This window comes from Pomacea canaliculata, linkage group LG4 (genome assembly GCF_003073045.1).
Source record: "Pomacea canaliculata isolate SZHN2017 linkage group LG4, ASM307304v1, whole genome shotgun sequence".
Lineage (NCBI taxonomy): Eukaryota > Metazoa > Mollusca > Gastropoda > Architaenioglossa > Ampullariidae > Pomacea > Pomacea canaliculata.
In genome coordinates, this window is record NC_037593.1 from 11186421 (window position 1) to 11209260 (window position 22840).

Sequence of the window (22840 nt, forward strand, 5' to 3'; positions counted from 1 at the left end):
TCGCATCATCAAAGCTATAGTCATAGTTGATGCTGAAAATATATTTTACGGACGGATTGGTGTTTATTCTTATTTTTATTTTCCAAGATAATCTCGTTTTGTAATGTTGTACATAGGCATCTCTAGCTCTCAAGCCTTAAATTGCGAAAGAAAAATGTACACATGTGTTTGTCAATATAGTGTGTGCGTGCGTGCGTGCGTGCGTGTGTGTGTGTGGTTGTGTACGTGCGCGCGTGCGAACAAAGCAAAATAGAGACTTTCAAAAGCAAAATTTATAATGCCATTTCGAGCTTTAAATTAGTTCATTATATTTTCGTGTAATATCACTTTCATTTTTTCCAAACCCATTTTGTAATGATGTGAACATGTAAAAAATACAAAACTGTCGACACGTTCGTTGATATACTGAATAAATATGTTTTACAAAAAAAAAAAAAAAAAAAAGTTTATTAGCATACATTTTCTTATTTGTAACATAAATGCATTTCACTCTTAGAGAAATTAGTTTGCAAAAAACTGTTTCTAAAACCTTTAAACCGTAATTTAAAACAGTTCACAAGTTCTTTTGGTTTGCTATTTGGATAGGAAAGTTTTGTCATGTAATGGCTATTTCTAGCTTTAAGTGGAAGGAGTAATGAAGGTGGGGACAACCAGAGTACCTTAGAAACAGGTGTTTCATTCAAACAGATCGACTATGATTCATCATCATCATCATCATCGTCGTCGTCGTCGTCGTCGTCATCGTCGTCGTCATCATGACAGAGATGACTGAACCAAGCAACTCTACAATGTCAGTCAGCGGACTGCCCGACGATCATAAAGGGAAAGAGGACTGTATGGAACCTTCAACAGTTATGGCATCGTGATAAACGATAATAACTGCGAGGACAGAATGCGGTTGATTTAGGGCTCAGTCAGGGAGGCATATATTTTGTTCCAGCATGTACAATCACAGGAAAAACCATAAGATTACTCAAAATCGGAATTAATGTTCCGCCTCTACGTTCAAAAGATTAATAAAGTGTGTAAATCAACATCTTTGTCAGTTTGATTACTTTTCTCTGTAAAGTATTCCCATCTCGCACAGATTCATCAAAGACCCTCGCTGTGTGATCTTCTGTATGTTTTGATTGAATGTGGAATAGTCAAAGGTTGATTTGAATTAAGTAAAGATAATAATTATCATCACAAGCATTTTCGTCATTCTCTGGCTTTACGCAGCACCTTGATAGTGTTGCAAATGGAGTATCTTCCTGTCAGCCAATCGCTGAACGCGTTTCTTCTCGTTTCCAAGGATGTCAGTATTTTATGATCCCATTGGATAGAAACAGCGTTAGATCAACGGTTAGATGTACTCACGTTTTTTTTTATAAACGCTTGCAGGCAGGTCTCAGTCAAATCAGGCACTAAAAGGATACTGGGCTCTCCATCAAGTTAAAATGTGATGGAGGTCTGACGGGTATACGGCACTATATATATTATAATACCAGGAACGGTCACTGCCAAACGTATTTTTCACTAGCCGCCGCCATTGCGACGTTTTGCTTTCATTGTTTCCTAACCTCAACACTTTTAATTCAAAGATGTCAGGACCAACTGATGATAAATCAGCGAAGTCATTTCGATGAGTAAGTTTTGTTTGATCCCAATATTTGTAGATTTTTGTATGGGTTAAATCATGCATCACAAGTAGCACCTCGTCCCCTGTAATTTACATTGAATTTACTGGCATTTGTGTTTATATGTATAGCATTACCTATAAAGAAGTATTGTCATGAGATCGGATGTAACGTAGCATCATCTTAAATGCATCGTGACTTTTGTTCTCAGATCAATGGACGAAAGAGAATGACCTCTCTCAGTGGATTTACGAAAGAAGGAAACCCTGATGAAGGTAAGTTAATATGTCAATGGGTCCTTATTCTGTTATGAATGTGTTTACATTTTACTTCAGTACGAAACGCTTTTATGTGTAAAAACGATCCCCTTCAGTAGCTGATTTATTTTGCAGTGTCATGTGGCTGGGTCATAGCTGTCTTATGTTTCTTCCAGTATATGGCATGTTAATGTAGACGTATCTGTTGACCAGGAGAATAATATACATGTCTTGTGTAAAATAAAAACAGCAAAGCTACTGAATACATTGATGAGATTTTTATGGTGTGTGTGAATCCATGTACCCACGTAGGCTATCAATTAAATAGCTGAATGCAATGTCCCTCGGTAAATCATAATTGCTCCATTAAAAATGTGTATTTTTGGATACTGTATTGCTTACACCATGTGGATTATGTTAATTTTCAGACCAAAACACTTTTCTTAAACGAATGAGGTTGGAGTGGAGCAACTTAGGTGAGGAGGGCAGGAGAAGTTTCCAAAGGAAAGCTTTCCTACAAAAGCAGCAGGTTCCTGAAGAAGAAAAGGCTGCCTACCTGCGCAGAGTATGCAGTGAATTACAAAACCTGGTATGTAACATATTGATACAAAACGTATGATATCTTACGATGTATAGCTCATTATAGACTATTTTGTAACTGCAGATAATACAGAAGTGAAAAAAAGATGTGAAACTTAGTTTAGTTTATTCCTTGTTGCTCCTTTGAGGAGGATAGGGTATTAACAACACCTCGCCAGCGGACCCGGTTCTGGGCAGCCCCTTCAGTTGGGCCCATGTGGTTCTCATATCCTTTGCCTCACTTTTTGCTGTTCTTTTCCAAGACTCCAGTCAAGATGTGAAACTGCTTAGCTGTATTTTTTTATTTTCAGGCTGATTTCATGAAGCAACTGGGGTGGACCTTTTACTTTAAAATATCAGCAGGAAGCCTAATTGCAGAATCATCATCTGCCCCAGCTGCAACAACCATGACAACTGCCCCAGCTGCGACAACTACCACAACCACTACAACAGATCCCAAACAAACCTATGAATTTAAGCGAAACCTGCGCCGGCAGGTTCAAAGACTTTTTAATGGATTGTATTGTGAGTTTGCAGTATTACTAATGATGCTTTGTTTACTTTATTGGGTTGTATGTAAGTTTGTAGTATAACTGAAGATGAATTAGTTTGTGTTGTCTTCGTTTTTAATTTTTTTGGTTTCTTTGTTATTGGTTACTTTGTTTTCAGGTAAAACCATGGGAAATAAAGAAAATTTCCCATATAAACGGCAGAGATATCAACCCAGAGGTGGATGTCCTTGGTATGCCACATGGCATTCCTTTTAAGGAACCCTTTAGTTATGGGCTGTCTTCACTGCAGGCAATGGTAGACAATGGCAGCCAGACAAAATGGTAATTCTTCATCAAAGGTGATTCACTATTGCCTTTTGTTCTTGTTATACTTTAAACTCCCAAGAGCTTGAAATTAAGATGTAGAAATTTTGCCAACAAAATTTTGTGAATTTTATTGTTACTGTAAACCTGTACACTATTTGTTGACAGGACATCAGAACCAGTCATGCCAGCAACAAGTGAAAACACAAGTGGTAATGTCAGGTACTGTAAGAGAAATTTTTTGTTTCACGATATGGATTCCTTCTTCTGTTTTGCACATAATATAACAAAGTAATGTGTCCTACTTTTATTAATATGTCAAATAATAAGTGTTGTTCTGCAGTGCTAGATAAAGGAAATTTTAACTTTTCATGTTATGTATATTTTTAATGTATTCAAATATGTCTTATGGAATTGTTTGTGAAGAAATAGTTCTGTTTATCTGCTCAGAGGTTTGTGGGATGAATTCACCGCTGGTATATTTAGCCAGCCTGAAGGAGGAGACCACGGGCTTGCCCTGTCCCCAGATCAGGGTGGAGATACTGCTGTCCATTCGTATGTAAAGCATTTAACTATACAGACTAAACACATGCTCAAGATTTTAGCAAAGTTTTAACTGACAGTAATGAGCTCCACTGAGTTGAAAGAGATTAAGACTACTCGCCAAATGTGTCTAAGCCAAAAGAGGTTGTAATGGAATTTGGCGAAAGAAAGTACTGCTCTTGTCTTGTAATCATTGACAAACCTTTAAAACACAAAACCTTGTTCAAGTGTGTTGCAACAACAATCTGAAACAATTAGAATTTGGAACACAATATTATGAAGAACAGCAGTTGTACTATGTGAGATTGTTGTGGATATTTTGCATATGTAGTGACCTCGTCGTCATCTTTTTTCATGCATTTTCATGCTACACACATTTAGAAAATACACTTTTTTCTTTTACTTGCACACTTCCATGTGTAACCAGAACCAAAGAAACTAGAGATTTCTATTTTGAAAGTAAAGGACATATTCTTCTAGTGTCTTAATTTTTCGGCTTCAGATTTTTAAAATGTATTTGTTAATATTAATTCTTGCTTTTTAATTGCTTCTCATTTCAGAAAAGAGAACACAGCAAAAGGCAATTAAGGTAAAACATTCTTATGTCATTAGGAGTGAAATGTTAGAGATTACACTTTTTATTCAGTACTATATAATCATCATATGGTGGACATTCTATTAGTTTATCAGTTGTTGCTATCACACATGATAAAAATGTGTGTAAATTGCTTAACCGGCTACTGAAGTTTGAAAGCAGAATTGATTAGGATAGTGAATCTGAAAATGCAAAAGAATTTAAATCTCACATTGGATCTCTGGATTTTCCCTGCTCAATGAGAACATCATTTAACATGTTAAGTTTGGGTCTGACTTGCACTGGACTGTGAGAAAGTTTGTGATTATAATGTAATTAACAAGGCCGGGGATGGAATAACTTTGCTGTTTTGTTTTTTTCACATTTATTTTACTTTACAGTACATAGCAATATAATCGCACAGATACATTTGTACAGTTTAGTTAATTATAACAGTAACACCCTTTTTGCTGGTCTCAAACGCATTTATATATTACACATAACATAAGCAAGAAAACATCCTTCAGTCCTCTCCCTTCACTCTCCTGTACATTACCTTGTAAACAATGCAAAGTGCAAGCAAAAAAGTGATCACGAAATCACTACACATACCGACATCCCTAGCTGCTCCTTGATGCTTGCAAATCATGGTTTGTCTTTTTTCTCTCTTTCAGGATTTAGAATCGACACAGTTGATTTTCAACATTTGAGGAGTGTTGCAATTCGACTTTTTTGTTGTCTGTTTTTAAAATAAAATCAGTTTACAAGCTGTTCATTTCTTTGATTATAATTGACCAATATATATGCAGATGCATGAGCAAGTGACTGTGGAGTAGTGTAATAATAAGTTAACATTTTCACAGGGAAAATTTTTTGTGTGTAGAAAGGCTGCAGAAGAGCTAAAATAACATCATCTGGATAAAGACACTTCCAAGTGGACCATATTTTGCAATGAATAGATATTGTGGAATGAATTGTGACTGTATTTTCACAAAGTTTTGCAATAGTCCTGTTCTGGCGTTGATTTTATAGCGTATAACAGCAGAGTAGTTAAGATACTAGGCACATTCAACATGGGACAGCATATGCACCATAACATTGAACTCTGGAAAACAGCACAACCCTTTACAAAGCTATACCCTCACCTCTCGTCCTCTTCAAACGATATTAAGTGCGACAAGACATGATTGACTAATGGGTTTGTGCGAAAGAAAGAGAAACGGCACAATTAATCAATGGCTGACTTTAGGGAGCTGGCAAAAGCTAGAGGAAAGGAAAGAGCTGAGCTAGAGATCAACCAATGTCAAGACCATGTCAGCTCGGGTGGCTTCACAACTCACACCAGACAAATGCGCGTTCTTTCAAAACACAACAAAACGATTGCCGGAGGCTCCCCAATTCTCCAATTATTCACACATCTTTCTCTCATGTTCTTCTTTACAATTTTCAAACATCAGTAAGTGCTAATACAATTTCATAAGCAATAACAGAAAAAGATGTCATACCTCGTCTAGGCGAGGTGAATCCAAAAGCGGGTCAGTGCCGCGCCGCATCTTGCGTCGATCGACACTGTACCCTCCTCTACTGTACACAAATCTCAACTCGAGAGATTTACAACAAGAGGGCTTGCACTACCTGTGAGAAGACTGCACTACCAGTGAGAGGGTTTGCACTACCTGTGAGAGGGTTTGCACTACCTGTGAGAGGACTTGGCACTACCTGTGAGAGGACTGGCACTACCAGTGAGAGGACTTGGACTACCAGTGAGAGGACTTGCACTACCAGTGAGAGGTAGACATTCGACGCCAAGGCCAGAAAACGTTCTCAAGGGAGGAGAACGTCTGCTGGGTTCGCGCAAAAGTCGGAAAACTTATTGTTCGTTCAAGTCGCATTAGTCGTCGGATAATGTTCCTGGACTGGGACAGGCTCTCTGCGCCGGAGAGAGTCGTCAGTCTCTGACGAGGTTTGGCAGATTCGAGGGCAATCATAAGAGTGCTGTGAAACATCCGACATCATTGTGAAGCCACAATAGCAAGAACAGATTTATCATCAGAGCTAAGTTAATGTGCATATGAGTGCAAATGACAGAGATGGATGTAGCAGCACTGGAATAGTGGAAGTACGATGGCACTGGGACTCCCCTAGACGAGTCTTTACATCGTTTTCTCATCCTGACTACAAGCGCTACAATCTTTTCTTTAAAACATTAACATTTAAGCGCAATTTTTTCTTAGTCGTTACAGTTTCATTCGGTAGCTGATGAAGCAGTTGTCAAGATTATGTTTATTTTTACAGCTTGCGAATAAAAGAAGTAATAGTCTTACTGTTGGTGGCAGGCCGTCAAGTACTTTTCGTTAGTGTCCAGTGGGGATAAGTGTACTGGACACCTGTACAATTAAATAATTCAACTGTTGGCCAACTTAGTTGAAGCTGTTGTTGCGCAGATAAGAGTGTGGCTTTCTGTGATAGTGTAGAAAAATAAACAAAAATAATCTTTACATTAGTTTTACACCTTTGTGCAGCGTGTAGCCTGCTGCACCATCTGCTGCTTTAGACTAAAAAGAAAAAAAAATTGTGATATCAACATAAGTGTTGTCAGGCGGTCAGCTTGAGATCACGAGGTATGATTTAGGGAAGAGAAAGAACGCAGAGAAAGGTGTAAAGGTCATGTCACAGGTGGTAAACGAGTGCGGGTGGGTCTGTGGGGTGGGTGCATGTCATCACTGATGAAGCACAGCCTGTGGTCGGGTGAGGCTACAGCGTGTGATATAAAGGCATTTATGTGACACAAATGATACAAAGACTAGAAGCACTTGGATGCACTTGCCACCTGCCCACCTACCCCCAACTTCAAAGAGAAACACACACACACACACGTTCATGTATACTCACGTGCAGACAACAAATACACAGATTTCAGTCATCTTGCTGGCGACTTAAAAGAAAATCCAGCTAGAATGTATCACATCCCCTTAAATCTTCCGGCATCTTTAGCATACACTTACTTCAAGCTGATTTGACTGAATAGCTGTTCTCCCACAATGCTTTAGTCGTAGTTGGAACTAACGGTCACTAAATATGTCAAATAGGAAACCCTGTCTGTCTGTCAAGCACTTTGTATACAAAACACTATAAAGAAATACCAGTAATATATAATATCACTGTATGTAAATACACACTTGTATCTACTAGTGCTAAACCCAACAGGGTGATGTGTTTCTGAAGTCGCTGTTATTGTGTTGTTTAAGCTACATTTAAACATTCGGTGTTTATGAACCTCAGTAACTGTAGATGTTACATCTATCCCAAGCATTTTGTGTCATCACGCATGTCAGAAAAATTACAAAATTGACCTTTTCTTCCTCTGAAGTTTCCGGAAGGTGTATCCGGAATAAAACTATTCAATGAAGTCTGAGCTTCTGGGTCTCACGGTCCCACGATAAACACATCTTTGGTGTGATATCGAAAGATTTTGGTGTAAGACATACAGAAAGAGAGATACTGGTTTGATATAAAAAAATGTTGGTATCAGACATACAGATACAGAGCTGTGTTCAGGATTATACACCACATACATGACTAACATCCTTGTGGCGGAAGCAGAAAATTCATGAATATTCAGTCGCTGTGTGTACATGTCTACTTGGTATCGTAGCGATCCAGAAAGAACATCCTTGATGAGCCCAACATGATGACACTGCATTGAGAAAGCAAACCACAGTTATCTTGTTCAGCTCGGAGCAGCCATGTCTGACACCAACAGTCTCACCGGCAACATGCACAACGAGACATCCAGCGGTCGCCACACGTCTACAACCACTCTTTGCTTCTCGAGTACAACAAAATGTATGCCGAGCTCTCCTCCCGGTGATCATCTACATCGTTTTCATGATAGTTCTCGGGACAGTGGGCAACTCCGTGGCGCTGGTCGTCTACTACAAGCGGTTCAAACCCAGCTCCACCAGGACATTCATCATGTCTCTCTCCGCCATCAGCCTTCTTGCAAGTCTCGTGTGTTTCCCGGAGAAGATCGCCGAGTACTGCCTGCATTTTACCTTCACTAACCGCTCAGCGTGCCAGGTCTTCTCCTTCTTGCGAGGGTTCACCACCTACTCCATGGGACTGACCCACACCGCCATGGCCTTTGACCGCCAGCGTAGGGTATGTTCGCCCTCCGTCCGGCAGTGGAAGATGCAGGACATCTACATTGCCGTTGGCATGTGTGTCGCTCTGAGTGTCTTCATCAGCATCCCTATGTATGTCCTGTACGGCTCACGGACTGTGGACTGGACCAGTAACGTCACTGGGGTCATGTGCGGCGAGGACGACAGCTACGTGAGGACCACAGGGCTGATATTATACTACGTGGTCCTGAAGGGAGTGTTTGTTACCGGCATGGTCGTCATAGTTATCAGTTATGTGAAGGTTGGTCTCAAGGTATGGGAGCACAAGAAGCAGCTTGAAAAACGATATCTCGCGACATCTTCCTGTCGGCACCAGGCTAGAGACCGCGACAGGGAAAGCTTTCAGGTGCCGGCGATGTCACAGCTGGAGGTCACAAGGACTGATAATAACATCACGCACGGAGACAGGTGCTCCACGAGTTGCGATCTCGACTGCACTGGAAGGAACCTGACAAGCTTCGAAATAAACAGCACATTTAGTTGTGGTGACAGAGCTGAATGTCACGTGACGGGAAAGCTGTATGACGTCACCTCGTTTGACCATGTTGTGCCGAACCCACCTTGTGACTGCCTTAAGCTCGTGACATTCACACCACCTAGTGTTGCCCACTCGAGTGCACTCTCGCAACCGAGTCGTCGGACCTTGCGATACCTGTGCTCCATGAAGTACGCATGATGGAACAGGCGGGTCCAACATGGAAGCTGACACGTCACCTCAGGTCGTGACACATGTCACCAATTCGTTATTCTGTCTGTGTTTCCTGTAGGTGGGGCTCATGAGCCTGACATTCCATTGTGCCCAGCGTCAGCAACAGACTCGGAGTCTCACGAGAGGACACGTGAGGTGTTGGGGGAGTCTCGGACAGGACTCAGTTCTCAAGACGTTGATACCATTGAAGCTGCTGTCGAAACAGCTGAGACTGTAGTCGACATAACCGAAATAACTGTCGACAAAAGCGACTTTTACCGTCACTACATGCGAATCAAACATACAGACAGCTGCACTCCACAGACTCTCTACAGAGCACCGACACACGTTTACAATTTGACAGACACAGACAAACTATACTTGAGCCCACCTACACAACAACCGAACCTACTTCCTCTTCATTCGAGCCCAACGTTGAGACGCACCACGCACCCCGGGTAACATTGGCGGTAGTGTGACCGGCACTGCAGAATCCACACGTGACTACCAGAAGCAGCGCCACTGGACAGCCACACTGCTCTTTGTCTCATCTTAACACTAATGCCAAGGTTACAGGCGTGTCATTGCCCGATGTTCGCAGAACTGGCGAACCGACCGTTAAAATACAAACTGCCGCTGACGTCAGCAGGAGCACGTCTGTTCCTGTATTCTTACTTCCTGGCATCATGAGCAGAGAATTACGTGAGGTTACTAAAACCGGAACTGACCTGGCAAGCAGCCCGTCCTTTGTCGATGACAGGATGACACCGAGCGACCGAGCCTGCGACTCACTAGACGAGTCCATGGAGAGGTTAAGGAGGTCACCTGCACTTTACAGAGATAAGCCTTTGACCTCGATGACTTCCATTTTTGCTCCAGTCCTCGGAACAAACCATGCACCACAGCATCAGATATCCAGCCGACCAACCCTGCCTCCCATGCAACCGTCACTTCACAATATGTCGGCGTCGGCTTGGAGGAGATGTCAGAGGGCGGGTGCGAAGAGATTTCCTTGCATCCTGAAGTGAACCGAGGTGGACCTGGGTGCATTCCTTGTCCAGGGTGTTGCCAGGCTGGACTCGGAACTTTGCTGTGCTGCATCCTGGGGAGGATGAAATCTTTGACAAAACCTTCGCGAGATCGACGACACGACAGGCGGATCCCCGCGAAGAGGATTCCCTCCCGAACGACAGTCACTCTCGTGGTGATGAGCGGGATTTTCATTCTGAGTTATCTCCCTACGCTAGTCATATTAGTTTTGCGCTCGATTGCAGGTCTATCAGAGAAGTCCATGTCGACAGAAATGTTAAACTTGATTCAGTTCTGTCTGTTGTCCCATTACATCAACTTCACCATCGGCCCCATCGTCTACAGCGTGTGCAGCGTTCGATTCCGACAACAGCTGTGCTACTTCCTGTCTGGACTGTGTAAGAAGCGTAAACTCCGGGAGGAGCTAAGCTTGAAATTATGATGAAAACGCTTAGCAGCTGAATTTTTCCTGAGAGAAGAGAGAAAGAGGAGCAAGCCCGGAATGTGGTTTCTGAATCTCTTTCGATGAAATAAATTGTTTTCTGTTACAAGAAAAGAAGTGTTTATAATGGGAAAGTTTAAAAAGTGAAAACAAATCATTTTCATCCAAGGATTTCGTTGAGTTACAATTTTTTCCTCTGTAATAAATCTGCAATATTTTGTAGGTTCGCTTGTCTGTCTGCATCTGCTTCATGGATCGCGTAAAATAGCTACATAATAATAAAACAGAACACAAATTTCGCAATAATCGAAAGAGAAAATAATGGGATGAAGGAGGAATGCTTTATTCTAGTACTGTGTCCAGCCTTGTGTCCAGTTTGTGGTGTTGCATGGTGAGGACCATAGCCACATTTCAAAGCTAAGACAAAGTGAAAGAAGGAGACTAGTTTTTGTGTTGGCTTATGTTGTTCGTCCTGCAATGCTCCCCCTTAGCCAGAATCAAACATCGATATTAGTTGATATAAAAAGTCGAAGTTTTACTCCAAACACTCCTCTCCTCCTACAAAATGTGTGGACACTAAATATGAAGAGAAGTACTCCCTCTATCACATGCCAGTTGAAGGTTGTGTCTTCATGCAGGGTGTTAAGGACAGTTTTCCCCATTCCGCCTTTCTCACTTAGCAAATCCGCTTAGAGAGCCGCCGTTAAAACCCGGGACTTAAATAAAAACCCTCGTACCACTCTCTCACTGCTCAGACACCAAAGCGCCGCTAGTCAGCGGTCCAGCGCCACCTGGGACCACTCGACATCGTCAGTGAAGAGTGCAGCAGCGCCCTCTTTCCACCAGAATGGCCGATGACACCGCCAAGTATTTCTTCCCGACAGTCGTCTACATCGTCGTGCTGATGATCACAGGCCTGCTGGGCAACAGCCTGGCCGTCGTCGTGTACTCCAAGAGGTTCAAAGGTAGCAGCACGCGGACGATGACTCTAGGGCTGAGTGTGGCTGGCCTGGCGGCCAACCTCGTGTGCTTCCCACAGAAGCTGGCCGAGCTTTCCTTGCAACAAGCCTTCAACTTCAAGGTTTGTCCAACCTTCAACTTCATCCACTCCTCGCTCAATCTCTTCTCCGTTGGCCTGCTGACTGTCGTGGCTCTCGACCGCCAGCGGCGAGTGTGCTTGCCTTCTAAGCGACACTGACGGACAAGCAAGCAAGGGTGGCCGTGTGCGCATGCGCAGTGGTCGCCGTGTTTTTAAGCGCTCCTTTCTTCGCGCTCTCGAAGGAGGAACAGCGGATCCCTGTTGACGACGATAGCAGAACCACCGACAACCCGAACGCCTCTATCGTCTTCTCCTGCTCCATGTATTGCGATGACTTGAAAGACCATTGGCAATACCTACACTTCATCCTCATCGTCGTTTTCATCATTTGTAGCATCGTCGTCATCACCGGGTCTTACGTTCTCCTCGCGCGTCACATCCGGAACACCAGAAAGCAACGCGGACTCGGATGGCAGCAGTGTGGCCTGAGCGGAGACCCTTTCCCAGACCGTTCTGCTGCGTGGACATGGCGCCGGGTACCTCCTCCCAGGTCCCAGCGCCCACCCAGCAACCCGGAGACGTCTGTACGGACTGCGAGTGCCACCCGGGGCGACCAGAGGTTGACGAGGTGAATGCGAGGACTACAGCAAGCCAAGAGGACCAACCGCTAGTGACGTCACTGCACAAGTGGAAGAATTGTGTTGTGACGCCATTGCACCGGAAGTTGTCGTCACGACAGAAGTGCAGTCAACAACAGCAGCAACAGAGATGGCATCAGAGCCACTCGGCGATAATTCAGCGCTGGCTGTTACGGTGGGTGGTGTTCCCGACCACACCAACAGGTTGTGGGTGGACACAGTCCGCTGGGCTGCCTGGCAGGGAGGGGCGAGATGCATCCAGGCCGTCTCAAGCATGTTATCTCCCTTTGTACAACGAAACTCTACGGTTACTGCGGCGATGTCGGAGGAGCCCGACATGGTCCCTCCACACGGTGGGTATGACCGCCGACCCCGCAGAGACGCAATACTATCGCGGACGACCAAGATGTTGTTCGTGGTGACGGTGATCTTTGCGTTCAGCTACCTGCCCAGGCTGATCATAATCGGCATGCATCTGTCCAGAAGTCACGGTCACGGTCAGGGTCAGGGTCACGGTCACGATGCTCATGCCCTGTCGCTGACACAGCTGAACGTGCATTTCGTGTTCCTCTACTCCAATTTCATCAGCTTCACCGTCAACCCCATCGTCTACAGCGTATTGAGCGCCACCTTTAGGCGAGACTGTCGTCGCCTCCTTCTGGACCTCCGGCGGAAGTACGAAGCGAAGCAGCGCGGCGCAGAGACTTGCTCGAGCGCCTCCTGTGACCTCTGACCCTGGCACACTAAGATGTTGTCTGACAAGAGAAGGACTAAAGTTTCTCTTGTCCTGCCGAAAATCTTCACCATCTCGCTTTCTCCAAAGTTCGACATCAAGCAGTTGCAAAAATAGTTTTTTTCTCGGAGGCATGCGCTCTGTCTGCCGGGCTGTGTGGACAACATAAATGTCGGACGACATGTGCACGACATACATCACGGACATGTACATGATATACTGTTAACTCGGGTCAGGTGATCAAGTCCATGTATTACCTTTGCCTATGGTATAGGACTCTAGGTGATCTGCACAGCGTTCATCAACTCAAGGTGTAAATACAAAATATTTCTAGGCTAAAAGTGTTTTATATATATATATATCTTTAAAATGAGTATGTAATTATCGCTGTATATTATACAGATTTAATATTTTCATAAGTACATCACAAAGGCAGTACCTGTAGCCAAACATTTGATTTCTGATTTAATGTTCAGCTCTCAAAAGACGATATTTCTGAACATTATTTTCTTTTGCTGATGCCTCTTCAAAATGACATTTCTGTCTCCGAAGTAATAAAGAAAACTTTGTGATGTGATATTTGTGAAAGTTTATGTTATTGTTGCTATTAGTAACAAATATTTCTAGTCTGGTTAAGAATGTTTTTACTGTGAAAGTGTTCGATAATTTATTAAATTGCATTTCTTTGCGTGAGAAATACTATGTCATGAGCTTACTGTCAGCATGAATTGATTGTTTATACATGCAGACTGAGATATCTTGTTGACATTTATTGTATAAACGTTTGATTACATGGTTATTACAGACCTCGTGCTCGGTGCCTTTTGTGTGAAGGAGAGGAGGAATCGGTGGATGAGAGACAAAGTGAAAGATGGACAGAAGGACAGAATTACTCGGTGTGTGTGTGTGTGAGAGAGAGAGAAGAGATTTGTTTCAGTTTGGAATAAGAGCGAAGGAAGAGATTACATGGTCTGTAGTTCACTCAGCTCACCCGCGAGTAACACGTGTGTGGGGTGAGAAAGTAGCTTTCATTAACTGACAGGGAACAAATTTTTTATCACTAATTGGGGGTGGACAGCGAAGATATTATTTCCTCAAATATGAATAAACACATACTTCTGTTGTCGAGATACAGACTCACAAACATCCCCACAAGCAAAAATCAACATTTTCGTCGGGACAGTGCGTGGATACCCATGTCACCCATGTGAGAACTACGATCGTATGATTGTGTGTAACTGTGGACAAACTTTGAAAGATACACAAAAGACCAGCTACATAAAAAGGAGATACATAGAGACCCTTCTTCGACAAACTGGTTCCTCGAAAGTAAATTTAAATGAAAAATAACAAAGGGTTATCTTCTTCCTTTCAGCTTTCTCTTCCTTGTGATAATCTAGTCTCTGCACATGTTTCGAAACCGGGGAACAGCTTAACAATCAAACACTTTGACCTTTTCACCTGCATCGTCTAGTTCCCGAATCCGAGTTCGAAAGATAAGTACATGCTCCTCTATTAATATTTCACACGTTGCTTTAAAGAGGAAGAGTTTGACAGTTTGTTCACTATTGAAAACAAAAAATCCTTTCCTGGTGACCTCTGCCAGTTACCAGATGTAAACAGTAGGATGTAGGGCGTTCGGTCGAAACAACTAAAGAGTGAAGAAGGTAGCGCAGTTAAAGAATTCATTTGATTAATTTTTGTGATTATTTATTTACAATTTTTGCCCAAATAAGATACAAATACTTGGTGCTAATAGAGACACTGGAGCTGAAGACGTCCAGACCTTATCTCATGACCATCAGCATTGATGCGACAAGGATGACGACGAAGCCCTCTACTGAGTTCAGATCACATGATCTTCTCGACCTCAACATGGACTATGCCCGCGTTCTTCTTCCAACCATCATCTATATCATCATCATGATATTCGTCGGGGGTTTGGGTAACTCCGCGGTCTTACTGGTTTACTATAGGACTTTCAAGCCGAGCTCCACCAGGACCTTCATCCTTTCGCTTGGTGTCATCAACCTCGTGGCGTGTCTCCTGAACTTTCCCTCGAAGATCGTGGAGTACTGCTACCACTACACCTTCCACAGTCCCGGGGCGTGTCGGTGGTTGTATGTGTTGAGAGCGGCGCTGGTGATGTCCACGGGCTTCATCTGCGTGGCCATCGCAATGGATCGTCACAGACGAGTGTGTCGGCAGTGCACCGGTCAGTGGTCGGCCAAGGAAGCGAGGAAGGTGGTCGGTGTGTGCGTGATGCTGGCAGCTATCGTCAGCGGTCCGTACACCGCCTTCACGGGTGCACGCGAGGTCAGCACGCGCCATCCAAACGTGACGGGGATCACGTGTGGGGTGGAGAACCGCCACCTGGGGTCGACCCTGCTGGCGTGGTACCAAGTCCTCCTGATCGTCATGTTCCTGTGCGGTTTAATTGTCATAGTAACGTGCTACGTGCAAATAGCTCACAAAGTCTGGAGGCAAACGAAGAGGGTCTCCGAGATTCAGCGAAAGTCGGTTGAAATCTTCTGGGGTGAGGAGACACATCTCAGAAGCGGAGTTTCTTCCGTCAGAGCTGCATTCGGCAACGGAAGGATCCCGCGTTGAGGTTGACATTCCAGTGGAGAAATGTGCTGGCACCCAGGGAATCCAACTGCAGGATCTGAAGGGACGACTCGGCAACGTCCATTCGACTGACGCCTCACAGGACATCAGCAGGCCTACCCTTGTAGTTACCCAAAGTTCGTCAGACACAGCAGACAGAACCGACTCCATGGACGTCAACATCAACGCAGATCGTCAGCAGGCTCCCGTTCACGTGGTGGCTGTGGGGTTGTCACCGAGCCCTGCTGGCAACTCGCAGCTCGCAGACACAGGTTTCCAACTACCCTTGCCTGCGTCCCACGTGACCGGATATTCGTGGCCTCTGTGTTCAACTTGTCAGCCACTGCTCAGAACACTAAAGTGCTGCATCGGAGATAACTGCATGTCATCGTCATTTTCATCGTCATCCACCCCGATAACGCCATCACCCACAGGTCGAACGTTTCGAGCCGAGGGTAACGCACGTGCGAAGAAGATTTTCTCAACAACGACTCTCACTCTCTTGGTGATGACCTTCATATTCCTGCTGGGCTACGTCCCCACGCTCGCCATCTTGTCCATCCAGGCCGCCTCGAGAGCTACTCCGAGGACATCACAAGGCCGTGGACGATGAACCTCCACCAGCTGTGCCTGCTGTCCAGCTACCTCTGCTTCTGCGTCAGCCCCATCGTGCACTGCATCTGCAGCATAAGGTTTCGCCGACAACTGCGAAGGATGTTCTGCAGGGACATTTAGAAGAGAAAGAAATGTTTGGCTGAAAAAACATCTGAAAGTTGAACAGCGAAATGTATCTCTCGTAAATGTTTCGTTTGACCCTTAAAGATTACAATCCTCTTTTGACCAGGGTTTTTTACTTTTTAATTTTCACAACTTAAAATGATTGATCTTTGGTATAACAATTGTTAAAAAATGTGGCTCTGTAGTAAACCCTGTACCCTATCATCTTCAAGTGTTATCGAAGGATTAAATAAGGAATACACGTCACCAAGTAACAGCAACACATTGTTTATTATTCTACCAAACACCAGTAGATAAACAATCGTTTAACGTGCTTTCTTTAAGTGACTGCGTTCTTACAAATATCTCTCTGTCGAATTATTCTTTCTAAAATTATCACTTAAAAGATTTTACATTATTTTTAATGGTTAGTGTGTTCTAAATAATTGTTGTGTGGCTGGATCGTTGTTTGTCGAATCCTGACATTTCTGGTTAACGGACTTCTTGTTGATATGGTGCTGGTGTTCGACATCGTGAAGTCCTGTAGTGGGAAGTGATTGGTATCTTAATCTCTTTACACTTCAGAACCTATGTCTGAGTTATTGGGAAACTGTTGGCAGTGCAAAATAGTTCCCTGTCTGGAGTGGCAACTTAAGTTTGGACACTTTCTTAGAAACGAGATTTTGACGTACAGTTGTGTGCAGGTGTCTGTGAAGAAAATCCAAACTTCAGTAAAGAACCAAAGCCACTACTTCCATCAGAGCGAGGCCTTTAATTCCTCCTTTCACGTGTTCACTTTCATACTGCACACTTCACATACTTCACTAACAGATTAAAGAACGAAACTTTGAGTCTTCATCGTTGTTCTCCAGACTTGTCTTCTGGTTTCATCTTTCATTTCAAAAGTTGATGTCTTGTTTTTTCTTTCTTGTTTGTTTGCTTGTTTGTTTGTTTGTTTGTTTGTTTGTTTGTTTGCTTAGTTTCAAATAACGCCAATATAATGTACGAATGTGAACTTTTTTTTTTTGAGCTCATGAGACATCATTCTATATGAGTATTTATTCTAGCGGTCAGACATAGAAACGTACTTTGTGACCATCTACATAGCTACAAGTATAAATTCCCGAAACAGGTTTGTTTAAATAAAATAAATTGTCTGATTAGAAATGAGGTACGATGATAACAAATAAACATTTCATATAAATATAAAAGTGTTTTCTTCCTCTTATTTTTGAAACTAACTTTATTACTGCACAACACTGACGATTGTCGAGAAAGGAAAAATAAATAATAAACAAGGGAGGCTATACATTATAGACAAGAAGAAGACGGTGTGCGTTCTCTCCCTTGTATAGAGTGGGACAGACCAACATGATGCAGTTTACAACTTTAGGTCAATCTTATTTGCACTGTTTACAAAGTCTTAAAAAAGGACACCGTAATATATATATATAATAAAAAAAAATAAAATAAAGAACTTTTTATGTTGCATAAAGAAATTTAGATTATACTAAACGAACGAGAGTAATAAAGGAAAATGAGATGGAGATTGAAATGAGACAGAGGGAGGGGTAAAAATCATATAGAATGAACGGGAGAGACAGTAGTGCTGAAACTTTTGTCGAGTCCCACTCATGGCATGAATCATTTTAAGGAAATACAAATACAGCAAGTCTTCATTAATTAACTATGTTGATAGGTTCATGGAAACTCTGACTTTAAGAGAAACGACGTAGAAACCAAAATTTTCCGTTGCTGATTGATAGAAACAAAAGTCAAATAAATACCCAAACACTTCCAGAATTCTTGTATTTTCAGAAAACCAAGAAAGACCGGGGGAAAATCCAATCAGTGTGTCTAGTCGGAAAATAGTTTTATTTCTCATCAACGTCGATATCAAGCAAGGTTAATCTCAACAAGACTTAACTGAGGACTCAGTGCATTGAAGGCAATCAAGGTTCAAAATACTTCCTGTTCTTCCATATAGAGGCTATCAATGGATCTCGGGCTCAGTTTGAACTTCCTGTGCCAGTGCCGGAAATGGATGACTTTCGTGAAAAAAAAAATTGCCGATCATCTGTCAGGAAGTGATACGACCCTCGCACCGAGGATCGTGTGTTCGCATCTCATAGGTTCAGCGGACTGAGATTGGCGACTTTCTTCCAGCTGGAGTCAAAGTTTAAGACTACAGCGATGTTGGCAGACGGCGACGAAGTCCGCGAGTACTGCAGCTGTGACGTTTACGTGACGCCCACGTGAGTACCAAATACGTCACCAGACTTCCGAAAAAAATGGCGGACGCAGAAGAGAGTGAGGCGAGTGTTGCTGAGGATTTTGTTGCAGTGTCCTCCGTCGGAGAACTTTACTCAAGAGGCGACATAGACAATGCACTTGACGATCTCATCAAGCAGCACACCCTCCTCGTCCTTCCCGCCGTCGTTTTCGTCGGCCTTGTGATGATCCTGGGACTGGCGGGCAACGCCCTGGCTTCCCTGATGCACTACAAACATTTTCCACCCAGCGCCATTCGCTCTCTCAACTTGTCGTTGAGCGCCGTGGGTCTGGTGGCGAGTGTCGTCTGCTGTCCGGAGGAAATAGTGGAGATGTGCATGAAGTACACCCTCCACAGCGCCTGGTCGTGCCGCGCCTTCAGGGGGTTAAAGGGCGCGCTGACGTTCTCCTCGGCGTTCTTGCTGGTGGCGGTGGCCGTGTACCGCTACAACACCGTGTGCTGCAAGTCACGGAGGCTCTGGACGATCAAAGATGCGCGAGTCGCCGTCGTCGTCTGCGTGATCGTGGCCGTTTCATTGAGCACTCCTCTTGTGGTCTTGTCGGGGAGGCACACGATAACGATGACGGCAATAAAGAGAACATCGACGAGCGTCTTGATGCCGAATGTCTCCGTTTACACGTGCGGGGTGGAGGACGCTTTCGTGGGCTCGACTTTCGTGCTGATGAACAACGTTGTCATGGCTACGGCTTACATCTGTGGTGTGGTAGTCGTCACGGTGTCCTACGCGCAAATCTCTCGTCACGTGCTGCGGCGCAGGAAGCGCTCAAGCCGGAAGTTGGTGCTGCGCGCCCGTGAAAATGGCACCTGCGTTATCTCCCCCATCGAGCGTCGGGGTGGATTCCACGTCACGCTGTCCACGCTGTTCGTGGATCCTGTGGAGGGTACGTCGAGGATATCAAATGAATCTTCTCCAGTGCCTGCTCGCCTTTGTATATCACGTGACACTTGCACGCAGGAAACTAGCTTTGTAAACGAAAAGTCAGACACCATTGGTATGACCTGTTCCAGTGACGGCATCAAGGAAGTCTTCCCGTCGATCCTGCTTGACGCACGTGCGCCGAAGCCTGGCGAGGAAGCAGGGCTGTCACGTGACCACCAAAAACAAGACACCATGACACGTGTGATCTGTGGCTCACCCAGTTATCATTGCGAGCCCATAACTCGCTTCTCTTGAGTGTACCTGCATCCTCGAGTAAGGCATCCGAATGTGCAAGCTTGCAAAACAGCGAGGACTTTATTTCAGACGATGAAGACGATGGAGATGAACACCCGAGACCCCACTTGCGGAGGTCTTGCCCGTCCTGGTGCCAACCATTCTGTCGGGTCTTCCTGTGCTTTATCTTGAATTGTCGATGTAGCACCACCACCGACCCCACCTTCACCAGTGAGGGCAATGGACGCCGGAGACGGTCCAGCCTGCTGGTGTCCAGGACAGTTCGAACACTTGTCATCTTGATCCTCGTGTCCACCATCAGCTACCTCCATTCCTTCTGATCTTCGGTTTGCGCGCTGTTGGTCTCATCTCGGAGGAGAGCATGTCGCCATCCGCGAGAATCGTGTACGAGCTGTTTCTGAGGTCCTACTTCATCAGCATCTCCCTCAGCTCCATCGTCTACAGCTGGTGCAGTGGCAAGTTCAGGAGGCTGTGCCGAGCTGCCTTTGCTGGCATAATTCCAGATCAGGACGACAGACCTACAAACACATGATATACCACAGTCGCCATTTATTGTCTTGGTGTTGCTGTCAACACGCGCGAGGTTTCGATAACTTCGATAACAGCACGTGCACTGGTTGATGCGGAACTTGATGTTCAAAAGAATGACAAAGATGTCTTCGTGCTTCTCTCACTCGTCATTCATGAAAGGAGATGGTTTTGTGTTAAAACATTTGACATCTATTAACTGTCAGACTATTTAATTAAAGATGTTGAATGTCGACATTAAATTGATTTTCTCATAGACACAGACAAAATATATGAAGAAAAATATTTTATCGTCACGTGACACTACAGAAGTATTTTAGCATCACGTGACGTTAGTGTACCAGTCTGTACTGCTTCAAGGGAAGGTCTGTACATTGCAATCACATGTTTGGGGTAAGAAATGAATCAACAAACAATTAAATAAATAAAACTTTGTCACATTTATTTATTGTAGCAAGTCCAAAAGTAAATTAGTATTTTTGTATAATTTTGCTGGGAGAGTAGTGCTTATAGTGGTGTCAGTTCGATTGTCTCTATCGTATATAGATTTTCCCTCCCTGTTTTTTATTCTTATTGTGATTTCTAGACGAAAGAGACCCGTAAACGGTGGATTTATGTATGAGGGTTAAGGAAATTTGCGCAACATAAAATATTTGGCTTTTCTCGCTAGGATCAACTGTTTCTATAAACGTTGGAAACTTTGACGACCTTTTTACACTGGATCACTCACTCCTGTAGATCCCCTCACAAGCACAATACAGAAACTTTCATACCACAACCCATTATCCAACAAAGCATCCGACATAAAGAAGGAAACAGAAATGAACATAAATGAGGTCGACATTATTTATTTATTTACTTGAATACTGAATTATTCTTGTTTGTCGGCATTACCAACACTTCATTGTTTACCATACTTCACTCGCTCCTGTTTGTACTCACTCACCAAACTGTGGGTGAGGTGTAGACAGGTGGCGCTGTGGGATCAAACCTAAAGTCGTATATCATCAATGGTTTGCACCAGCACCATGTGACGTCAGTGGAGTACTGTGTGGTGCTGCCATCTTGACAACAAGTCCGTGCAATGAAGTGCACTTGCAAAGCGGAACTGTATCAGATGATGGAGGGCGCGTGGGTCAAGCCCAGAGTATCGCACTTGCATTGTCTTTCTAGTGTGAAGCAGGAACAGAGAAGTGTCATCGCCATGTTCCTGTGGGAATTTCGCTGGCTTTGTGTCACAGATGTGCAGGCTCTGTTTCACAGATGTGCAGGCTCTGTGTCACAGATGTGCAGGCTTTGTGTCACAGATGGTTTCCGCTGATAACCGTAAACCCAACGAGGAAGTCTTAATGGCGACCATCAGGCGCAAGGCCACAGGAAGGTTCAGTACCCTGTGTGGATGCCAACAGGGATGATCTGACTAGGACACACTTCCTACCACATCTGGTCTTTAAAAGAAATTTTCAGAAATGAGTGAATTCAAATTTTTCCTTGGATTTGATGGACGTAGTGGAAGTCACGTATGACAAGGGCGCGGGGGTCAGGGCATCCGTTTGAAGCGTGTACCTGAATAATACAGAATCTAATGTGGACCATAACATTTTAAAGTTAAATAGACGTTTAGAGCAGAAAGTGCTAGAAAATCATTTTTTAAAAGGAAAATGTCCTTCTACAGGTTGAATTCAATCAATGGCTAAAAAACCACGTGATCTTTGTCATCCTCATCTCAAAGTTGCGGTATTTGACAGTTTTTGTGAGCGAAAGGCTCGCACGTGGACACAACTTTGAGATGAACTATATTTCTCAACCTACACGCCAAGCATTTTTGTAAGTGATTGTCATGGATCAACCCCTTCTCTAGTTTATTTTAACCTGGGTATCATTGTCACCATGAGGCCTGTCTCCCCGTGAGAACTTGTTTGGAGTCTGTGGCCACCTTGCTGAGCTTAACCTACTTGTCTCGTGAATCTTGCTCACCGACAACCACTTCTGTGACCCTGGGACCTGAGTTTCATCATCAACATTGTATGAATATCTGCTTGACTAGTAGTTTTATTGTGCAGCTGACTGTGTGTATGTCAGTGTGTCCAAGCGTCAGGGATTCCGAAGAAGTGTGACTATTTAAATTATTCTTCACTGGATGCTCAGACCACAACGGACCCGTTAGACTTTAGAGACTTAAATTAACTGTTGACATTAGTATTTATGAGTGAGAGTGATCAAACAAGCGAGACATGGTACTTGAAGTACTTCACGATTAGTGGTGGTTCAAATCCAAGTAGACTGATGTTTGTTTGTTTGATGATTCAAGGTGCACACGGAGCTAACTGCAGCTAGTGATCTCTGGTTTTATTCAGTGAGGGTGAACCTTATGTGGTTCA

General features: G+C 43.8%; 2 protein-coding genes and 1 long non-coding RNA gene across 3 annotated transcripts; all 3 read left to right on the forward strand.

Annotated features, from left to right (window-relative positions):
* The first annotated feature begins 1487 nt into the window (after positions 1-1487).
* LOC112563309 lies at positions 1488-5160 on the forward strand. The gene is made up of 9 exons (XR_003099006.1): positions 1488-1628; positions 1831-1894; positions 2305-2465; positions 2767-2980; positions 3125-3305; positions 3439-3492; positions 3721-3825; positions 4374-4402; positions 5062-5160. It is a non-coding gene; the product is annotated as an uncharacterized LOC112563309 (long non-coding RNA).
* A 421-nt stretch (positions 5161-5581) lies between these two features.
* LOC112561509 lies at positions 5582-13947 on the forward strand. The gene is made up of 6 exons (XM_025234056.1): positions 5582-5585; positions 8070-9237; positions 10139-10293; positions 10534-10686; positions 11615-11811; positions 12397-13947. Exons 1-6 carry the CDS (start codon positions 5582-5584, stop codon positions 13138-13140), a joined length of 2421 nt encoding a protein of 806 aa, XP_025089841.1. The 3' UTR covers positions 13141-13947.
* Positions 13948-14961: 1014 nt separating this feature from the next.
* Positions 14962-15750, forward strand: LOC112561510 (vasopressin V1a receptor-like). Its single transcript, XM_025234057.1, has one exon. It carries the CDS (start codon positions 14962-14964, stop codon positions 15748-15750), a length of 789 nt encoding a protein of 262 aa, XP_025089842.1.
* The last annotated feature ends 7090 nt before the right edge of the window (positions 15751-22840 follow it).

Coding starts and splice junctions, on each gene's coding strand:
- LOC112561510 (XM_025234057.1), top strand. CDS start 14,962: ATGACGACGAAGCCCTCTACTGAGTTCAGATCACATGATCTTCTCGAC.
- LOC112561509 (XM_025234056.1), top strand. Junction 10,687..11,614: donor CTACTTCCTGTCTGGACTGT/GTAAGAAGCGTA, acceptor TCTTCCCGACAG/TCGTCTACATCGTCGTGCTG. Junction 11,812..12,396: donor AACAAGCCTTCAACTTCAAG/GTTTGTCCAACC, acceptor AGAGGTTGACGA/GGTGAATGCGAGGACTACAG.